The 23,526-nt window shown below is 34.1% G+C and overlaps 1 protein-coding gene, 1 long non-coding RNA gene and 1 pseudogene across 6 annotated transcripts; 2 read left to right on the top strand and 1 right to left on the bottom strand.

The window, feature by feature from the left end:
- The first annotated feature begins 12,968 nt into the window (after positions 1-12,968).
- LOC111877057 (uncharacterized) lies at positions 12,969-13,894 on the top strand. The gene is made up of 3 exons (XM_023873601.1): positions 12,969-13,366; positions 13,580-13,772; positions 13,889-13,894. The coding sequence occupies exons 1-3, from the start codon at positions 12,969-12,971 to the stop codon at positions 13,892-13,894; spliced, it is 597 nt and encodes a 198-aa protein (XP_023729369.1).
- Positions 13,895-14,095: 201 nt separating this feature from the next.
- LOC111877042 (uncharacterized) lies at positions 14,096-17,486 on the bottom strand. Of its 5 annotated transcripts, none has more exons than XR_002845234.3 (8): positions 17,240-17,486; positions 16,859-17,152; positions 16,673-16,750; positions 16,404-16,571; positions 16,192-16,274; positions 15,094-15,184; positions 14,933-14,989; positions 14,096-14,403 (listed from the first exon to the last, which is right to left on the bottom strand). It is a non-coding gene; the product is annotated as an uncharacterized LOC111877042 (long non-coding RNA). The 5 variants fall into 5 exon arrangements; XR_002845232.3 differs by having other exon boundaries at positions 16,404-16,567; positions 17,240-17,485; XR_002845231.3 differs by having other exon boundaries at positions 16,404-16,567; positions 16,673-16,755; positions 17,240-17,485.
- Positions 17,487-19,492: 2,006 nt separating this feature from the next.
- On the top strand, positions 19,493-22,264 carry LOC111893287 (serine/threonine-protein kinase CTR1-like; annotated as a pseudogene).
- The last annotated feature ends 1,262 nt before the right edge of the window (positions 22,265-23,526 follow it).

The following is a 23,526-nucleotide window of genomic DNA, read 5'->3' on the forward strand; positions in this document are numbered from 1 at the left end:
TATAACACCAGAAAAGTCACTATACTACCACTAGCCTTGATATACACACAAAACTCATCTCCACTCCTAAAGAAGCCAAACTCTTTGACTTTCTCATGGAAGCAAAGATTCCAACTGCGAGATGCTTGTTTCTATCCATAAATGGATTTCTCAAGCTTACACACTCTATTGGGAAACTTTGCATCAACAAAACCTTCTGGCTGATTCATGTAAACATCCTCATCCAACTTCCCATTAAGGAAAGCAGTTTTGACATCCATCTGCCAGATTTCATATTCATGAAAGGCAGCTATGGCGATCAATATCCTGATAGATTTAATCTTGGCTACTGGCGAGAATGTTTCATCATGGTCAACCCCTGAGGTTTATGTGAAACCTTTCGCGACCAGTCTAGCCTTGAATGTGTGTACATTCCCATCCATGTATGTCTTCTTCTTGAAGATCCATTTGCACCCAACTGTCTTACGACCCGGTGCATTATCAACCAAATTCCACACTTGGTTGTCATACATGGACTTTATCTCGCTGTCCATTGCCTCTTTCCACTAGGAAGCCTCTGGGCCAGCCATTGCTTCCTTATAAGAGACTGGTTCATCTAAATTCACCAGTGTCCTATCACTGATGAATGTGTCACCGTCTGAAGTAATATGAAAACCATACAACTCAGGTGGCACACTCACCCTAGTGGATCTTCGAAGAGGTAATGATTTATCAACTGGTTCAACAGGAACTGTTTCCTCTGGTTGAGTTCTAGTGTCATCTAAGGTTCCTTTAGTAGTTGACTCTTGAATCTCTTTAAGGTCAATGGTACTCCCACTTTCCTCTTTGAATATGAGCTCTCTTTCTAGAAAGACTCATCTTCGAGCTACAAAACCACATTCTAACTAGGTTTGTAGAACAAATATCCAAAAGACTGTTTTGGGTAACTAATGAAAACACATTTCTCACTTCTTGCTGCTAGCTTGTCGTGAGTCTCTCATCTTATGAAAGCTTCACAGCCCCAGACTTTAATATGTGCTAAAGAGGGAACTTTCCCTGTCCACATTTCGTGAGGTGTTTTGGCAACCTTCTTTGTTGGGACAATATTTAGGATGTGGGCGGCCGTTTCTAAGGCATAACCCCAGAAATGAATTGGAAGTGGAGCACGACTCATCATAGAATGAACCATGTCTAACAAGGTTCGATTATGCCTATTGGCCACACCATTTAACTGTGGTGTCCTAGGAGGAGTCAATTGTGAGACTATCCCACATTCCTTTAGATAGTCGCTGAACTCAATGCTAAGATACTCTCCGCCTCTATTAGATCTAAGTATTTTTATTTTTCTGCCTAATTGATTTTCGACCTCATGTTTAAACTCTTTGAACTTTTCAAAGGTTTCTGACTTATGTTTGATTAAGTATACATAACCATATCTACTATAATCATCAGTGAAAGTCACATAAAATCGATTAGCATCTCTTCTGGTTGATCTGAAGGGTCCACAAACATCTGTATGTATGAGGTCCAACAATGTGACAACCCCAAATCTAATTCCGTTACAAATCCCATTTTCACTAACGGAATGTGTCACCATACGTTATTTATGTAATATTTGGAACCGTCAAAATCTGAATATCTAAGCCTACGCATGATTTAATATAATCATAAGTAATACAACTCACATGTGTTAACCCCGTTTAACCTAATAGAGTTGTTTTACCTTTTCAACCACTTCACCCGGGTAAAAAGTTTTAACCCAGTTAACTTTAAACATCGGGTAGCCGTGTATCGGGTGCGATTCCCAAGACATATGCAATGGGTGTGCACATCATTTGAACACTCATTCACTACACACTCACTCTCTCTCTCTACTTTCTCTCTCTAGACTCGAAAACGACCCCGATTCCGCTAATTTCCGACTTCCAAACGTAAGTACTCATCTCCTATCTTATTCTAGACATACTTCATTGAATTTAGGGGCCAAAAACCATAGGAATCAAGGACCATAAAGGAGTTTACGGCCTAAGAAGCTCCTTAGGCCGTAAACCCCCAAATTCATGCCCAAGGCCATGTTTTTCCTTCTTGTATGTTAGTATGCTAATTAAGGCTTTTAACTAGAAGGGTTTGGACCTTAGAACACAAGAAAATGAGGCTTAAAAAGGAGTTTACGGCCCAAGCATGTGCTTAGGCCGTAAACACCTCAAACACCCCACAAATCCATGTTTTAAGCCCCAAAAACACTTCTAGGATGTTTGGTAAATTAGACTTGACTCCAAGGAAGGCTTGAATGCATTAAACATTATCATTTGAGGCCAAAAAGAGGAGTTTACGGCCTAGCTTAAGCTTGGGCCGTAAACACCCAAGAAAATGTGTTAAACAAGTCCCTAAACTACTCTAATGCATGAAAGGAATTTATCTAAGGCCTATGGAAGTGTGTTGTACCATTAAACACTTCATTTTGACACCAAATGAAGAGTTTATGGCCAAGGATGTTCTTGGGCCGTAAACTCCCCATAAATATGTGCCAAATTGTTCCAAACTCACTATAGGGCCTTCTAGGATTTTTCTAAGCCATTTGGGACCATGTTGTACAAGTAAAACCTACATCTTGAAGGATTTGTAGGAGTTTAGGGCCCAAGAACAAGTCTTGGCCGTAAACTCCCCAAAAATGTCACAAACTATGATGTTAATCCTTCCCTTTTGGTCCAAAACACCCACCACTAAATTAAGGAAGTGATATAAGGCCTTAAACATACACTTTGGGATACCACTTGAGTTTACGGCCAAGCCTAGGGGGCTTACGGCCGTAAACTTCCAATGGGTGGCTTTTAGGCCATAAACTCTAAAAGAGTAAACTCATGGACCCTCCCGTAAATCATTCATGGCCTTGTACCACTCCCGGGAACCCTTTCTAGGCCTTAAAATCCCGAAAACGACACTAGAATGTCCAAATTCTATAATGAAAAGCATAAGATGATTAACTTCTTGTAAAATACATATTTTATATGACATTAGGGTCCTAAAAGGTGCTCAAGTGGTTATTTGGTACCAAACGCTCAATCGACACTATTACCCGATTTGCCCGATTCACCCGATTTCCGCGATTTCAGGTGAGTTCATACCCCTTAATGAACCTTTCAAATGTTTTAAATGTTTTAGGGGGGAGATACAAGTTGCTTATAAATGTTTATGCATAGTTTTACAGAACGATTTCCGAATTACAAGGATTAATCACATGTGATTCACTACCCTTAATTCAAATCACATGTGATTTGTCCCTATGCCTTAAAAACGGGTTTTACCCTTTTCAAACTATTTTTAAACAATGAATCAGAATTTAAATGTTCTTTTGGAAAAATACTTTTATTTAATCAATTTGCTTATAAAATGTAACCACTCTGATATATTTATATAAATAAGACTTGGAGGACTTAGGACCGATATCTCGCCTTATTTCCTGTTCTTGTCTGATTGTGGGCTTAGGGTAGTAGTTATCCGTCCGACTGTCGTTGATTTCTTACTTATATAATCTGTATATCAGTATGGGATACGAATATTACTGCTTTCACTTAATGCTAAAGTCACTAACGTGCTAAGAAACACCCCCACTAAGATAACCATAATAGGTATGGTTAGGGTCGCTACCGCTACTACCCGCTAAAGTTATTATTATCTACACTATAATACTCACTATTACTAGATGGTACACTAGTAAGAGAATACACTATGATCAATACTAAAAGATTTCTACACTATAACAACAGAGAAAACACTAAACAAACAATAATACACTAACCCGCTACGAGATACTCTATTCGCTATTCACTACGCCCGGAGTGTTCCAGCAGGAGACGACTCTACATGTATAGATCTATACGGGGCAGACGCTATTACATCCCGACTGTTAACTCAGTCCGCGCCGTACAGGCCCAGGGATGCCACTACTTCACTACACTGTGCATGACCGGGAAGGTCATGGGATCCTCTATTATTCTCACTATTGGTAATATACAAGGAATACCCTACAACTACACTAAAATACTACACTAAATGTTAAACCACATCCCGAAGTAAGTAAGTATCTATCACTAAAGGAAGCTCGCACCTCTATCATGGATCACGGGTTTAACTTATCCTGTCACATTTGTCATCTGGAGATTTGCCAAAGTATTTTTACAATAATTGTTTTCAAAGAAATAAAGAATGCATACTTTTCACAGATTGTCACTTACAATGTATTTCCTGGAAAATATGGGATTTTCTAAGTTTCTACTACTTATGAAACATAAAGGATATTTTTTTTTAACACTAATGCTTTGTATACAAAAATTCACACTAAACTCTTATGAACTCACCAGCTTTATGCTGATAATTGTTTTCAAAATAACTTGTATCTTCAGGTCAAAGATAGACAGGTACGGACGCAGCATTTTTGGAGAAGGTGGAGCTCACAAGACCCATCTCTTATTTTTGAATTACTTTTGGGTGATTGTTAAAACATTGCTACACAAGCATGTAATTAAATTCACTATGTAATACTATGGTTGTATGTTTCTTGCTTCTACTATTATACAATTGTGATGATACTGTTCACTACGTCATCCACCCCGAAGCGTATTCCGCCGTTATCGGTTTTGGGGTGTGACAAACAAACCTTCACCTCTTTCACAAGACTCTGTGAATGGTGATTTTGTCATCTTTCCCAAAAGACAAGATTCACACACATCATCTGATTTTAGGTCAAATGATTCCAACACTACATTCTTTTGGAGTTGGACTATGTGTTTCTTGTAAATGTGTCCAAGACGATAATGCCACAAGCATGCCTTGTCTACACTATTAGACAAGTCAATATTAAATACACTATTTCCTAAGCTATCAACACAAGTCACTGTTTCATACACACCATCACAAGGTAAAGCTTCAAACATGAAAACACCATTCTTATAAACAGAAATTGAACCATTCAAATTATTAAAAGAATACTTAAAACCTTGTCTGAACAATGCATGAAATGAAATAATGTTTCTCGTCATCTCAGACGAATAACAACAATTCAATAAATCTAATCTATCATCATTACTAAGCAAAAGTTGATAAACTCCGATCTTGGTCACTGGTGAAGACTTCTTGTTTCCCATGAACAAGTTTATCCTTCCTCGCTCTATCTCCTCACTTTCCTTTAGCCCCTGCAAATCAGAACAGATGTGAAAACCACATCTTGTATCAAGAACCCATGAACGAGAATGAGTTATTAGAAGAAATAGTGTAAATACCTGCCGAAGATGGCTTCACTTTGCCATCTTTGATATCCTGCAGATATTGTGGGCAGGTTCTCTTCCAATGCCCTTTTTTATTGCAGTAAAAGCAAATAGCTTCCTTTGGATCAGAAACATGGGGAATGGAGGCATTGGGCTTAGCCTTTGGGCCACCGCTAGATGACCCGACTTGGACCTTTGCCTTCCAGTTTTTCTTAGGAGGACCTTTCCTCTTTTTCCCCTTTCCCTGTCCAATAGCTAAGACAGGAGCACTTGCAGGAGTAGAGGCTATACTTTTACCCTTCATCCCTGCTTCAGCAGTCTGCAACAAGTTGTGCAATTGGGCCAGTGTCTGCTCAGTGTTGTTCAAATGGTAAGTTAGGATAAATTTACCATAACAATCGGGCAATGAGTTCAAGACCATGTCAATGGCCAATTCCTCATCAAAGTGAATGTTGAGCTTGACCAAACGCTCTATGTAGCGTTACATTCTTTGCACATGAGATACAACCGACTCCTCTTTTTTCATCTTGCAAGCCATGAGTGACTTGACTACTTCAAACTTTTCTTAACGAGCTCGCTTACGGTACTTTTCCATAAGGTCCTTGTTCATCTCAAAAAGCCAGTAGTCCTCATAGTACCTTTTCAGTTCTGGGGACATGGTTACGACCATGATGCATGCCACTTTGGTAGCATCATCATAGTGCTTCTTGTAGGCAGCATACTCTTCGGGAGTGGCTTTGGACTCATCAAGTTCTTTGAGCTCCTTTTCAAGGACATATTCTTTGTCCTCAAATCAAAGTGCCATTTTGATGTTACGCATCCAATCGTTATAGTTAGAGCCATCCATAACGACTTTGGAGCAAATGTTGAGTAAAGAGAAGTTATGGTTGGAGGATGACGAAGCAGAAGTGTTTCTAGGAGTAGACATCTTAAAAGAAAGATAGTTTTAGTTAGATTTCAAGAAACCTCAATATAATAACCCAAAGATATCATATCAAGGTTAGGATCCAACTATGAAGATTTACAACTTAGAAATGGGATGCCGAGATCCAAGTTTAAATCTCATAAAGGTAGGTGAATGACGATTCACCAATTCTACCATAAGACGAACCAAACGAAGTGAAATTTCTAATTCCTTTTGAGATACACTGAACTATTCAATGGCATGTTTTAATGTCTGATTATGCTCTTCTATTTGTGACTGGGATACCGAGGATCACAAACAAGATGTGAATAACCATGCAAATGTGCTTGGTAACCTCATTGTCTTTATCATTAACTATTGATGTGCCGGTAAACCACACATGCTCCATTAAAATGATAATTATGAGATACCAATTACTACTCTTTATTAGTGCCTATTAGTGTGTTGGTAAACCACACACGCTCCACTAACGAACGCTCCACTAACGACCAATAAAGCATAATGTGCAATTTCATGGACTAACATATTTTTCACATTTTTCCTAAAGTAACTAGAGTTGGGATTTTTTAAAATAATGTTCTAGTAGTTCCTTTAATAACATTATAATTTTAATGAGATGTAGTTGTCCTATCAAATCTGTTCTGCTAACGACCCTCCACTAATCAACGAAGCGGTAGGTGAGAGTGGACACCCATTTAACTATCATTTTATAGACAGTTTCCTTATACCTCCCTTATAGATTAGCTTCGTGAATGAGGCATACCAGCGATTTGACTGACCATAGTCTTATACATATATAATATTTAACTTTTAATTATAATATATATAAGGTGTGTTTTAAACTTTTTAAAACTTTAAGGTTTATATAAATTTCGAAAATTAAACTATTAATTTTGAATTTAAAATAAACCAAAAAAAACTAGATTTAATAATTATCTATTAATTAACTTTTAATTAATTTATTAAATCTTGTATGGATTATCTAATCAAATAAAACAATTAATTTAATCCTAATTCTTATCCTAGATTTCGAAAATTAGGATAAAGGATAATTTCCTTATTTTTTTATCCAATTAGGCAATAATTATCCAATAAAGCAATAATTATCCAAAATAAGATAAAACCCTAAAATAAGAAGCAAATTTCGAAATTCAAGGGAGGAGGCTAGGGTTTTCCAAAACCCTAACCCTAATTTCGATTAGGGTTCATGGAGGCTAGGGTTTTTCGAAAACTCTATGAACCAAAACCCTAAAAATTGAAAATCTTGGCCTTTAGGGTTTAATGGCTATAAACCCTAATTTGCAATTCAACTATTATAGCAATTCAATTTAAAAAAAAAAAACAATGGCTCTGATACCACTGTTGGATTTTAGGTAAGACAAATAAACTAGAAAACAATTCCTAAGTTCGCATGCAACCTACTTTGGATCTATGTTTTAACTATTGAACATATAACTTTGAATTGCAAACAAGAACCTTAGAGGAGAGAGGCTATTTTCGAAAATAACTAACTAGGGTTTAAGAGTTACATACCTTTTAATTGTTATAGTAAACAATTGATAATCCTCTTGCACTTGATCTTCTTGGAAGCTTAGCACCACAAATGTAATGCCTCTAATGGAATCACACCCAAGAACTAGCAAGAAGGAAACTTGAAGGAGAGAGGGTAGGGTATGCAAAAATTGGCCTAGGATTTCTTCCAAGGTAGGAGTGACCAATTTTGAGAGCCAGGAGGCTCCTTATATAGCTGAGGGATCTAGGGTTTAGGGAAAACCCTAATGTTCTTTTGCTTGGGGCCTAAGCTTATCCAAAGGCCTTATCCAAGCCCTTTGGACGAAATCATTAGGGTTTCCCCTATAGATTTCTTCCACCCCCTCCCAAGGAGGTTCTGGAACCTTCCACTCAACTATTAGATAATTGCAAACTAGTCCCTGCACTTTATAACTAATACAGTTAACCCCAAAATTGATTCTAATTAATTTCTGGCTAACTATTAAATAAACATTATGATTTCTAATCAATATATTAATCTTTTAACATATTAATAAATCATTTATATTAATTTATTAATCTTATAATAAATCAATATCTCTCCTTTCTTAATTTCCTTGTCCGGTTGCTAGGTTTGAGGGCAACCCAAAAGGACTGTCCTGCTATCAATTCAAGTACATACCAATTATAATTATGGGCTTAGACACCTAATCCAACAATTTTAGTACAATGTCCTGTCGCAAAGTCAATCATGGAGTGGATTTTTAGTTGGTGTAATATCCCTTTGATTAGCTTGAAATCGGTGGTTGATGTTTTGGATTATGCCTCAAACTGGGGAAATTGTCCAAAAAGGAGAGTGAGAGTTGTTGGTATATGTTACGGAATGATGTGGAGTGTGTGGAAAGCAAAGAACAATTGGCGGTTCAACAAAAACAAAATGGCAACTACAAAAGTTGCAGATATCATCAAATCCATCACTTTCGTCTAGTTCAAACACAAAAGTGGTAATGAGAGTCTTAAATGGACGGATTGGAGTATACAACCACTATAAAAGCGGTGGTTTTTTCTTAAAATTGTTTGCTTACTTTATTTTCTCTTACTTCCATATTGTATCTGTTTTAGGTCTTTTCCTAGCTTCTTGCTAGGGGCTCCTTTTTATATATATTCATTTGTCGGTTCAAATATATATATATATATATATATATATATATATATATATATATATATATATATATATATATATATATACTTAGTTTCAAATGTTTCTACTATCTATTGTGTGCATGTAAGATTGATTCTTAACCAATCATTTTAGTTATTTTAAAAAACTAATTAATGCATATTAAATGCTGAAGCTTTAATTAATATTCATTGTATATTCAACATGAAATATATATTAATTACTTTATTAAAATAACTCAAATGATTGGTCTAGAATCCATACTACACGCACATAATAAATATTTAGAATACAATAACCTAACTATATATATATATATATATATATATATATATATATATATATATATATATATATATATATATATATATATATATATATATATATATAGGGAAAAGTTCAATAGAGAACCATAATTATGGGTTCTTCAAGGAACCAAATCTTTTTTTCAATTTCTAGAGCTTATTCTTTATCGGAAAAAAAATCTAAAAATATCTAAATTCATATATTAACATTGTGAATGTGAAAAATATTTTTCGGATTCACCGTGTGAATCCGGATTCACGTTGTGAATTTTCGAGGATTCACATTGTGAATTTGACGTAAAAAAAATCGAATTTTATATCATTGGAAAAAAGATAAAAAGTTATAAATTTCTATATTTTTAGTTTTTTTTTTATAAAAAATAAGTTCTAAAAGTCGAAAAAAAGAATGGTTTCTTGGTTCTTTGGTTAATTATGGTTCTCTATTGAACCTCACTATATATATATATATATATATATATATATATATATATATATATATATATATATATATATATATATATATATATATATATATATATATATATATATATACACTAAATTTGAACTCATGTATTACAAGGCTGGGAAAAAAAAAAGTTATATAATAAGAAAGAAAATTTGTTTAGTGATATTTTTCCAAACAATTATATGTAAAATATAATTGATCTATATTTGTAAGTTTATAGACATCTTTTTTAATTATTATCTGAAATGGTTAGAAGAATGAAATAATGTTATATAAATCATTATTAATAAGAAAAAGATAAGGATATAATATGAAACATCTAAATTTAATATACCAAATATGAAAAAAAAAAAAAAAAAAAAAAAAAAAAAAAAAAAACTTTGAATATAACTACTCTCTTTCATGTTAAAAACATGTGTAGTGGATGAATTTTAAACAATTTATATATAATTTTCTTATCTCTTTAAATGATAGTATAATACATGTTCTTTGAATCTAAAAAAAATAAAATAAAACTATTTTCTAAAAATAAAGATGATATACAATTAATTATTTAAAGGTAAACATTTTGTAAGTTTCAAAATTTAAATGTTTGTGACATTTTGTTAAAGAAGTAATAAGCTAACTAATTGGTAGATATGTTAGCACCGAAATGTTTTAATTAATAAAAGAAATTAATTATCATCAACTAAAAAAATAAAATATTTGGATAAAACAATCATTAACGTTCAAAAAAATAGGGCCTCATTTTTAGTCTCTAAAAGTGCATAATAATATGTAATGCATATATATGCTGTAATGCCGCATAGATGTTGTACTTAATGTCTAGTTAATCGGTTCTTATAAGAGTTTAGAAAAGTCCTCCCACTATAAACGGTTGTATATATCATGTAGCTTTTTATATTTTTTGTTTAATGTATTGATTTGAGTACAATTTTCTTAGGTCTGAGTGTTGCTATATATTACGTTTAAAAAAACATATATCAACAAACCACATAAGCTACAACACCACTCAACAACTATCTATTAATTTATTTGTAATTATGGGTAATTAGTTGTTTAAACTTTTGATTGTTTTCGCCCTATTACATGTTAGTGATGAATCATAATATATTTTTTTTAATTGAGATATTTAGAATGATTTTTTGTTAAATAAGAAAAACATATTTAAGATTTAGATTATAATTTTACAAATGATGTTTAGGAAAAAAGAAATGATAATTATTTATCCTTAATTTATGGGATAAAGAATAATTTTTGGCAATTTAAATTTGGAATGCTTAATTAGATTGGAATGATTTGAATTCTAATTTGATATACGATTTATATCAAACGCTGAATTGATTTCGGAATATTAAACAAAGAATTCAAAATTCAATTTATGATTAGATTTTTTTTATCTTCAAATTTTGAAAGTCAATTAAAATTGTAATCAAAATTATAGGATGCAATTAATAAGAGCGAGAAGAAAAAAGAAACAACCTTAACCTTAGAAGAGTGCCACATGACAAATAAAAATGTTATTAAAATGATAGAAGGATATTAATACTATTTATTTATTAGAAATGGATATATATATATATATATATATATATATATATATATATATATATATATATATATATATATATATATATATATATATATATATATATATATATATATATATATATATATATGAGTAAATTACACGAATGGTCCCTATGGTTTGGTGTAATTTGCGCGTCTGGTCCCTAACTTATTTTTATAACTCGGAAAGTCCCTATTGTTTGTTTTTGTTACGTCATTAGTTCTTACTGTTTGTTTTTGTTAGGCTCTTGGTCCCTATCTTACCTAAAAATAATATTATTTAAATAGAAAAAAATTGTGGGGTACGTAAGGTAAGGTGAGGGGATGAGGTTAGTGATGTGTTTTATTTAAATAAATTAAAAATTCAAGGGAAAATATGATTTTTAAGTAAAACAGGGACCAAACGCGTAACAAAAACAAACAGTAAGGGACCAAACGCGCAAATTACCCTAAAACATAGGGAGCATTCGTGTAATTTACTATATATATATATATATATATATATATATATATATATATATATATATATATATATATATATATATATATATATATATATATATATATATATATATATATATATAAACACTACCAAAACATTAAAGTGTAATTTTTAATTATTGTGTTTTATAATTATTGTGTAATTTTTTTTATTTATAGTGTGGTTTTTTAATTAAATATTTTTTTAATATTATTTTAGAATTTTTTTTTAATTTGCAAAATGTTATTTTTAAATGAAAAAATGATATATTTTATTTTATTTTATATTTTCTAATTTTAATTAAATAAAAAGAATGATGTAGAAAGTAGGTTGAATGAGTTGAAAAAGATAAAGTTTTCATGTGTTAGGCCGGACAGAGTGGCGAGCGGAAAAACCGCAGGAAACGATCACGTACGAAGAAACACCGCACCAGGGGTGCGGGAAAGGAAACGCGGGAAAAAGGTGGGGGGAGGGAGTCCCACACTCTCTCTCTCTTCACATGATTGACTTGTTTATTTTTTTTTTTTTATCTTTTTTTGATTCCAAACGGTTATATATATATATATATATATATATATATATATATATATATATATATATATATATATATATATATATATATATATTCTATCTTTTTTTTAACCCATAACATATATTTCTCTCCAAAAAATATTATTCAAAATGTTATCATGTTCATCATCCGATTTGACGGCTGTAGAGGAGGCTAAGTTTATTGGTTCCGTCATGGCGAAAACGGTTGCATACTATCAAAACCGACTACGCGAAACATCACGTGCACGAACTAAGCTAAGAAAGCCGCCATTGCGTAGAAATCACGAAGCCGGACACGATCGCCTTATAGAAGATTATTTTGCAGATGACGTCATCCACGCTGTAAAGTTTTGGCGTCAGTTCCGGATGAGGAATGAACTATTCTTACGTATTGTTGACAACTTGGAAGGTCACTTTCCTTATTTCCAATGGAAAATGGATGCAAGGCAGAAAAAGGTTTTTCTCCCATTCTAAAATGCACGACTGCAATTCGTCAGCTAGCATACGGTATGTGCGCAGATAAATGGGACGAGTATTTTAGGATGTCAGAGCGTACTGTGCGAGAGTGTGTACAAGTTCTGCAAAGCGGTCTGTTTGGTTTATGGGAAACGATATTTGTGCAAACCAACTATCAACGATATCCACCAATTATACACGGTGCATGAAGGCAAGCATGGATTCCCTAGAATGCTAGGTAGTATCGATTGCATGTGTGGGAGTTGGTCATTATGCCCCAACGCATAGCGTGGTCAGTACATGAGAGGCGACCACAAAGAGCCGACGATCATTCTAGAGGATATCGCATCACATGATATTTGGATATGGCATGCATTCTTTGGTCTAGCTGGTGCAAACAATGACATCAACGTGCTAGACCACTCGCCGGTATTCAACGATATCTACCATGGAAAGTCGCACGATGTAGCTTTTCAAGCAAATGGGGTAGCATATAAGCGTGGATACTATCTTACTGACGGTATATATCCTCCCTTGTCTGTTTTTGTGAAATCGTTTACATGTCCTAACGACCAGAAAAGGAAAAAGTTTAAAGAGGCACAAGAGTCGGCTACGAAGGATGTGGAGCGAACATTTGGTGTACTTAAGAGACATTGGCAAATACTAACGGTCGGGGCAAGGTCATATGAGGTGAAAAGGTTACAACACGTAATGTATGCATGTATCATATTCCATAATATGATTCTTGAAGACGAATGAAGAGCGATATGTCGGTACAACGAAAATGAAGTTTTGCCAAATGTCGAAGGAGTAGTCGTTGGTACACAAGAATATAGGGTGAATTGAAGAGAAGTACACAATCGCGATATTCATCACGCCCTTCGTACTGATTTGGTGGAGCACATTTATAGGGTTCATATTCAGCCTCCGTTAGAGTTTCCTCACGATGATTTGTTTGACGAATCAGACGAGGATTCTGATATGTTCGTCGAGAGTGAAGATTCCGACAACAGTGACGCTGGGGAGAATGATGAAGACGATCAATGCGATGGCGAGGACAATGAGGGCGATGACAAACACGATGATTCCAAACGACGTATTTTGGTTTATATAAAATTAGGATATTAATTATTTCTCTCCTTATTTAAATATTAAGTTTGATGTAATTTTTATTTTAATTAATAAAATGTTTTTTATTTTTAATGAAATTATATGTTTAGTATTAACTAGACAGGTATCCCCGCTACGCGGGGTCAGAAGCTTTCGATGTCGTTTACGATATATTGGGTAATTGACTTTATTATCCATCGGAATGGCAGCGTCTGAAATGAGAAATACAATCTGCACATAAAAAAGTCGTATGTTGACTAACACATAAGACGTGAAGTCATTTTCAAATTATATCTGAAGGATTAGATATGTCAAAATCTTCTCTAAAATAAATGATAGCAATATTTGACTGCAATTCAAAGTATTCAACATCTTTTCAAAATATACAAACAACTTTATCTGATTTCGTTTTTTAACCGGATGAATTTATGTAATTTGCAACATAATATGGATCAAAAGATATTCATTCATTAGCAAATGACTACATGATATTGGATTACATACATTTTGGATACAGTAGGAAGGATATTAGATCGTGGCAAAAGCATATGATATGGGCTGGTCAAGTTGTTGGGTGGTCTTTAACGATTTTCTTGCATATGTCCATGGCTGCTGTCATGTTCTGCTGCATCATGTCGAAGATATCGATTAGTAAATTACCAAAAAGAGTAAAAAAAAAAAGCTCTCAAGTGAGTTTACAGCAAAAAAAACTTTAAAAACATCCTTGACTATCTTTAGCATTACTTGCAAAAAAAAATGTCGACCAAAATTACAAACGAAATATACCCAAGGATTAAAATAATGCAATTAAAAACAGTTCTCATAGGAAAGAGATGCAGGTAGTTTTTGGTCCAAGGGTAAAATTTAGGAAACTTGTTTTTTTTTTTTTTTTTGTGGTATTTGACTTATGGGACAGTTTTTAGTCAAATGGTATTTTAGGAACTTACCTTTTTTATGTAGTACCTGGATTTTTTTAGGTTTTCTTTTCTAGTAGAAAAACACGTAAATAAACATTTGAACCACATTCTTCATATATTTGGCAAGAAATAGCCATTTTACCAAGGGTCTATTCACACTCACTTAAGCAAGGACCAAAAGTGTAAAACACACAAAATAAAGAAGAAATTCAAATGAAATTGGGATGGAAGCCTTACCACTACCGTTTGAGCACATCGCAAGAAAGATCCTCCATCTCTCTTTACCATTAGCTTCTGTTAAAATCAATTCACATAATAATCAAACACGCTGCAACTTTTAACAAATCTAAAAATATGGTCAAGATCCATGTAGAAAAAAACAGGGAAATTGATTTTACCTCAACATTTTTATCAACAGACTTGCAAACACCAATTACCAACCTTGTCAAACACTTGATACCTAATGCATATCCATTTCAAATGAAACACCTGAAGTACAAAATTAGCAAGTATTCATGAAATACTCAAGAACCCAACTAAAACAAAACAGTAACAGAAGCCAAGAGATTAATTAACTTTGTACATATCTATAAATCAGTTACTCCATCATGACCGGAAGTAACACACGTCACCCTTTCAATGATTTTGGTGTTTTCATTAAATGGTAACCCTCCTTAATAACGCTAACTAATTTTTTTCAACACCACTTTCCGTATTTTCAGAAAAATACCTTTATTGCCAAATAGGTAAGAGGGTTGTCCCTTATTTTTAAGGTATCTAATACCAATTTCTATTCCATTATAACATTTTACTATACTCAAAAATAACAATCTAGTTTAAATTTCTAACATATGGTGAAAAGTGTAATGATTTATGGTGATATAAATTTCAATTTTCAAGTTGGAAAGAAAAGATCAGTGGGCGGTATTCACGTCATAAATCATGTATCCAAATCGTTACATTATTTTCAAGGTTCAAAAGCAAAATTTTGGTAGAAACACAATTACTAAAACCCAACAATCGTTATATCATCATTCTTAGATATGATCTTTATGATTCCTATTGGTTTGAATGAAGAACACGTATGGTGGAAAGATGTTGGCAAGGACTGTATTGCTCTTTCTTTTTCTATGTGGAGAGAAGAAAAACAGCAACATCAGTTTTTAATTTATGTTAGAACAATCAATATAAATATCGTCCCAAACACAAAATAAAGTAGACACATATTCTGATTTGAAAGATTTGATTTTGAGTAGTGTCAATGGATGCATATTCTGATTTGAAAGATTCAACATTTCAACCATGGAATCACTCTTCTGTTTTGCAACTAAATATTATTCAGTTTTGATAATCCCTATTTTTAGTGCAGATTAAGCGAATTAATTACATATACAACAATATTAGAAAAAAAAAATTGTAAAGTTGATTAATAAGAGAAAAATAAAAGAAAAATGCATATCGGAATTGAATGAAACAAATTGAAAAAAAACACTTACTTATTTATCTAATTCCATGAAGGCATCTTTACCATTTATTTCAGGGATGCGAAATTATGACACATTGATGTCAAAATAACAATCTACACAAACCCATATGAGAAAACTCGATTAATAAAACTTATGGCTGTCTACATAAACCGCTCAAATGAATTGCTAAAAATGTTGCTTTGTATACAAAAGAGGACAAATAGAATAAAAAAGCAACATACCTTGTTTATTGTCTGTTTCAAATGGTGTTCCACACCAGCAGAAGACACAAAAAAAGGAAAAAATGGCTAATTCTTAGGGAGCGTGCAACATATTCCATGTTCTTAATGATTATTCTTTTTTGCCTCCTTTCCAGTCTTCTCCATCACATCTCCAGATAGAATTCCTTTCTTACCAACAATTGTGTATCAGAAAGAGTCTCCATTACAAAGAAAGTAACAGTAAAAAAAAGTAATGCCCTAATTCTGAGAAAGAAAAAGATATGAGGTACCTGTAAATTGAAACCCATGTCTTGCATTCTTTTTTGCCTTGTTTCCAGTCTTCTCTATCACATCTCCAGATACAATTCCTTTCCTACCAGCAATTGTGTATCAGAAAGAGTCTCCATTACAAAGAAAGTAACTGTAACAAAAAAAAATAATGCCCTGATTCTGAGAAAGAAAAAGATATGAGCTACCTGTAAATTGAAACACATATTTTGGCTGCAATCAAGAATCAAATGAATGTTGATCAGATAGAAATCTGCCACCGACCACCCGAAGCGAGCCACCAAAAGCGAAACAGGACATGGAGGGATCAGAAGATGGATAAATGCCTGGAGATGCCGGACATTCCGGAAAGCAATCTGACAACGTAGCTGAGCGTCCATCATTTTATGTGTTGCTCGATGATGGCATTGAAGCCTTTGCAGATAGAGAAAAGCGATGAAATAGAGAGGAGAAAGGAGAAGAAGCTGGTCGTTCTTTATTACCTAAAAAAAGGGGATGCAGGAGAAAGTGAATATATGTATAAAATAAAAAATATAATCAAATAAAATCAAAAGAAGAACGTTCCTGACCTGAATGATATTGTTTTTGTCGATAATCGATATTTGATTCCAAAATCGAAACCAAAAAAGAAGTTAGGGCTCATCAGGGTGTTGCTACGTTGCCTACAAAAACCCCAGACCTGTTTGAAGCTTCAATTGAAGAGGGAATACGCAAATCCCAAATAGCGTTAGAAGTTGTGATGCACAAGAAACAAAAGGGAAAAAAGCCACCATTTCCTCACTCAATCATGTGTGACGGATGATAGAGGCGACGATAGAGAGAGGTGTAGATCAATATAAGGGACTAAGGGTTGTTTGATTTTGGGCTGACTGGGTCCCGTCAGCAATTTTGGCTGACTCGGGCGGTCAGTCTATTTGTTAAGTCTAAAATTCGACTAATTCGGTCCGCATATCTGATTGAGTTAATGAAAAACCACTGATTCGGTCATGAATGAAAATACGGCTGACCGAGACAAATACCTCCATTGCCCTTTCTCTCTTTCTCATGCGATAACTTATCTCACCTCCGATATTTCTCTTAGTGTCGATTATTCCCACCTCTGACCTCCGTCCAATGCCTCCTCCCTCCAGCCTCTTCCTGTCGTCAATCGCTATCCAGAGACATCGGCTTCGGTGAAGCCCCTCCTCTCCGACAAAGAGCAACACCTCTGGTAAATCTCTCAGCTCTAGCGCTATTGTATTTTTTTTTTACGGTCTATAATATGTCGTTCTTAATTGATTCAACGATCAAACTTTCTGATTCACACATTTTTTTTGGATTATGCAACTCTCGTTTACTCGTTCTATCAATTTACAATTCTTTCTTGTGCTCATCATCTTGTGTCGTGAATGTGTTTTTGGGCTACCTGGTTTATCAATTGATTTATTCAATTGAATTCATGTCTTGCGAACCTGATCAATTACAAATGGTGTTGAGATTCGTGATGCAGTAATGTGGCTGTGAACAATTTATGAAGATGGTTTTAAATTTGTTCAATACTTGATAGGTTAAATAAGACGTGGTGTCACTACAAGAAAAAAGGCCTTTTACGACGCGCAAAATACGACGCTCATTGATCTATGTTACGCAAAGGAGAGTGACATTAGAAAAATGTCATCTCTTCAAACAATTTTAGGATAGAAGACACGCATTATTGCACGCCCTTAAATTAGTGTCTAAAAAAAACACGGAGGGCACCTATAATAAAATGCGCGTCGTCTAAGGATGTCGCTTTATATTTTTTAATGGAACGCGCGTTCCATCCTTTAATAGTGGGGGAAAGGGGGAAATGAAATTCTGAAAAAATTAAAAACACCGCCAAGCTCTCCTCTACCTTCTTTCAATCGTTCTTCTCTCTCTCTCTCTCAATCAAATACCAAAAATCGACTATTGTTGGAACTAGGGTTCCGGTTCTTAGTGAAATCGAAGGTTTTTTGGTCACCAGGCCATGAAATTGATCAAAGGTTTTTTGGCCTAGAACCACCAGGCCACCCTTTTCCTCCATCCATGTCCTTCCTTTCTGTCTATCTCTAACAGACCACTGCAACATCACATTCACTTCCCAAAAGATTGTGTGGATTCTGATATGCGATTTTTAGTTGTGAGGTTCCTAAAATCATATTTTTGACCTCAATCGATATTTTCATATTTTTGAAATTCTTAAAATCCTCTTCGATTAAACGAATCCCTAAAACCCCGCCTCATACCCACCTCCAACCCACACCGAATCTTTAGGCATCGCACGCCGACGATGTACATGCCTTATCGACCAACACTTCATCCACCATTACCATTTGTAGCTCTCTCACCCCATCTTCACTATTAAACCTTGCGAAATCCTTATATAACATTCCGACGACAATCAGATTCCGGCGCTCTATGACTGTCGACGGGAGCAAAAACCTAATTTCAAGTCAATGGCCTGTGTGTATATTCTGGTACAGAACTCGGAGGAGGAGGTACGAGTGGATTTGGAACAACTTCTTAGAGAAGGCAACTGATATCCTTGACATCTTAAGGCCGAACAAGTGCCTCTCGATCTCATTTCACCATTTATAGTTCCATTACAGAGTTTATAACTATGAACATGTTCTGAACAACAAGCGCCTCTCGTCATGCTTTTTCAATTGCAGATTCTGATTTTAGGTCATCTCCTCTCCTCGCCTCTTCTTTGTTTCTTTTCTATTCTACTTCTACATATATATGATTTAAATTCAATATATATTATATGATGGAGCTGGCTACTTATATATATTGATGGAAATTAATATATATGGATGCATATGCAGAAACTGGCAGACTATGTGGGACTAGCTTGTCGCATAGCTCGAGGCTGCAAGTATTGTGTTGAAGATCATAGATCCTCATGCCTTGTCAAAATTCAAAACGATAAATCCACAAGGTCAAATTCTTATATCTAATTTCATTGTTTATTTTATTTTTATTAATGTATGTTTTGTTTAATTATATGTAGGGAGTATGTAATGGATCTAATTGGGCAACCAGGAAACATGTATAATCCGGATTCATCAATAAATGGAGATATACTTTCTTCGGTGCCTTCACCATTTCAAAGCTCTCATTTGAAAGAAGTTGAACAAGTTTATGTGGACCGAGCATCCATTTCTCAAGTGAAGAGTACGTGGTTATTAATTGTTAACTAATATACATACATACATACATACATAAAACTGTCCCGGCCCCCTAAATAATGTATATGATGAATTAATGTGGTAATTAAATGAATGCATGCAGGCATTGAAGGAGGAGGGGGAGTATGTGAGGAAGAAAGCAGTGTAGTAGAATCAAAGGAAATGAGATGTGTCCCGGTCCCAGTCCCAGTCCCAATTGATAGAAACTATATAGTTTGTGAGATGATTGAAACGCCAAAAGCAGTGAAATACAGTAGTAGTGAGCAGTTATCAGATATTGATCAAGGCAAGAGTACAATTAGAAGCAATAGTTTTCCTGTGACTGCTCCAAGGTACTTGACCCTTGAGCCATCTCTTGCAATGGACTGGCTGGAGATAGCTTGGGATGACTTGCATATCAAGGAGCGTATTGGTGCTGGTAACCATTCGCCATTAACCATTACCTTAATTACTACTCCAAACTCCAAATCATTTATATTATATACTATAACTACTTAATTAATAAAATATAGCATTAACATACATGGGTAATGTTGGTTGTTTCAGGCTCTTTTGGGACAGTGCATCGAGCAGAGTGGCATGGATCGGTTGGTCTTTTTCTATAACCAAAACACAATGCATCATTGATTATATACTATTATTTTCAGAATCTAATTAATTTAACTCTTTTGTTTTTTATTGTACGTATGTGTAGGATGTGGCAGTTAAGGTATTAACTGTCCAGGACTTCCAAGATGATCAGTTGAAGGAGTTTCTGAGGGAGGTATATATATAGTATAACTATAACAAACATTATTTCTATATTTATAATGTATGTTTTTATATAAAAAATTGTATTCTAAATTTGGTGTTGAATATTGGTTTGTTGTAAGGTTTCAATTATGAAACGAGTGCGGCATCCGAATGTGGTTCTGTTCATGGGTGCAGTGACTGTTCGCCCACATTTTTCAATAGTGACAGAGTACTTACCTAGGTAGCCTAACCTCCCTTTTCATTTTATATACAGTATAACTCAATCAATATCATTATCATGCATGGAAAGTTGCTTTTTGTTATATATAACTGATGATGAAACATTAATTACAGGGGTAGTCTATTTCGTCTTATACATCGATCAACAGCTGGTGAAATTATGGATCAAAGGCGACGTATACGCATGGCTTTGGATGTGGTTGGTTAATTACACTAAATTTTTATTATTATGAATCTTGAATTTCAACAATAATTAAAATAATTATTATTTGTTGTTGCAGGCAAAGGGTATCAATTATCTTCATTGTCTTAATCCTCCAATCGTTCACTGGGATCTCAAATCTCCAAACTTATTGGTCGATAAAACTGGACTATCAAGGTACTTACATTAATCCAACACGTACTTAATTTGTAACTAACCGTTTTCTGTATTTGACCCACATGTTATATATAAATGTACGTATTTGTAGGTTTGTGATTTTGGGTTATCCAGATTTAAAGCAAATACTTTCATATCATCAAAATTTGTTGCAGGAACAGTAAGCTTCTGTAATTACAGTTTGTTAGTCGTTTCTTGTCCTGTCTGAAATATACCATATATGCACATGTAATTATAATATACTAGTATAAGTAATTAACTGTTTCTTTTTTTCTTTTATATATATATCTATATATGTAATGATGACAGCCTGAATGGATGGCCCCTGAATTCCTGCGTGGTGAGCCCTCGAATGAAAAATCTGATGTTTACAGTTTCGGTGTCATCTTGTGGGAGCTCGTCACCATGCAGCAGCCATGGAACGGACTCAGCCCTGCCCAGGTCAGCTTAATCATAAATAAATTAAAATAATCCTTTTATTTATCATATAAGGGAAAAAATCTTTTTTAAATTACTTAAATTATATTCAGGTTGTGGGAGCAGTGGCTTTCCAGAACAGGAAACTAACGATACCCATCAACACCCCTCCGACATTAACTTCACTCATGGAATCATGTTGGGCCGAGTAAGATTTAACAAACACTTGCCATCTATCTATCTATCTATCTATCAATCTTTTTATCTCAGCTCCTCTTGTACTTTTTCTAAACTGGTTAATTAATTTTCCATGTGTTTCACAGTGATCCTGCTCAACGCCCAACTTTTAAGAGCATTGTTAACTCTTTAAAGAAGTTGCTCAAGTCTCCAGCACAAATGGGACCTCCATGAATTCACGACTACATTTACATTCTCTTCTCTTCTCATTTTTCTTTTTTTCTGACATTTTCATATATACCAAACTACCTGAACCTGCAAATGGTTCTATAAACATCTAGATAAACTATCATAAATCGAAACATCCTCAAGGGATCAACTAAAATATGTAAAACTTAAAAGGGCTAGCTTCAGGTTTATGGACCTAGCTAGCTAAGTAATCCATATAAGTTTCTTAATTACTTCTTCACAATTCAATCCTAGTAATGCATTACATTTGAGAAACAACAATATTTAATTGTTACTTATTTTTAACAACTGCATGTTTGTTTCTAAATTGGTTCAACAACATAACTTGGGGTGATAAATGGTAGGTTTTTATTAAAAATTTTAACTTTTTTAGATTTTTTTTAATGTTGTCTATTTTCTCTCCTATTATGTTTGTCTGAATTAGAACTTAAAAGAAGAGATCTCAGAGGCCATTGATCAGCTAAGGGAAGTTAAATATGAAGTCATTATCACATGTTGTAAAAAATTCGTTTATTTTATTCTTCACCCTTCTACAAGCCTTTTTAACATGTTGCAGGAACCTAAACCTAAGAAACAGTCCGCTCCTACAGCTAAAATTGGATCGAATAAAAAAACTGTTAGTAAACCTGTAAGTAGTTCAGATGAATCTGAATTTGAATCTGAATCATCGGATGATAGTGATTCATCAGATGAAGAAGTGAGTCAGAGTGTAAATCTCTTGGCACTTGGATACAGTTTGTCTAATTTCACATTAATTTTGTCACTTTTTAGCAGCATTCTCTACATGATACATGTTGTTCTCCACTTTTCTAAGTATTCTTCTATGTAATTTAGGAGGCGCCAAAAAAGCCAGCTGCTGTTGCCAAGAATGGTGCTGCTGCAGCCACCAAGAAAGCCAAGTGAAGTGATGCGTCTGATTTAGAAGACAGTTCAGATGAAGTAAGAGAGCTTTTTGGTTTTGTGTACAATTTTTACCGAGTGAAGTGATGAGTCTGTCATAGTTACTTTAAATAAGGTAGTGTGTTTGGTATGCAGTAATCAAAGAGGGAATGGAATCAAGCATTACAGTGTAATCTGATTCCTGCAATTGTTGCTGCAATTGATGCTGATTTCTTATTGTAAGTGTTGTTGCACTCTTTTGCTGATTTCTAAAAGATACCAAAGGGTACAAATGTTTTTTTCATGAATAAGAGCTATTTCTGTTCTTCTTCTTCTTCTAGTTGTTGCACTCCTCCATTCTTCATTATGGGTATGCAGCAGCTCTAAATGACAGGGTATAATTAATTTTACTTCTTTTATTATATAGAAGTTTATTTAGTGAATTCTTTTGGTTTATCGTCTAGAAGAACTTCATACTTTTTCAACCCAACACCAAAACTCGTTTTTTTTTTTTTATTTATTTATTTATTTATTTATCATTGTTGTCCATTTCATATGTGTTACTGCTCCAAAAGTCTTGTGCCTGATTGGG

The sequence above is a fragment of the Lactuca sativa genome, chromosome 3 (genome assembly GCF_002870075.4).
Source record: "Lactuca sativa cultivar Salinas chromosome 3, Lsat_Salinas_v11, whole genome shotgun sequence".
Taxonomy (NCBI): Eukaryota; Viridiplantae; Streptophyta; class Magnoliopsida; order Asterales; family Asteraceae; genus Lactuca; species Lactuca sativa.

Coding starts and splice junctions, on each gene's coding strand:
- LOC111877057 (XM_023873601.1), top strand. CDS start 12,969: ATGAGAGGCGACCACAAAGAGCCGACGATCATTCTAGAGGATATCGCA. Junction 13,367..13,579: donor AGGTCATATGAGGTGAAAAG/GTTACAACACGT, acceptor GCACATTTATAG/GGTTCATATTCAGCCTCCGT.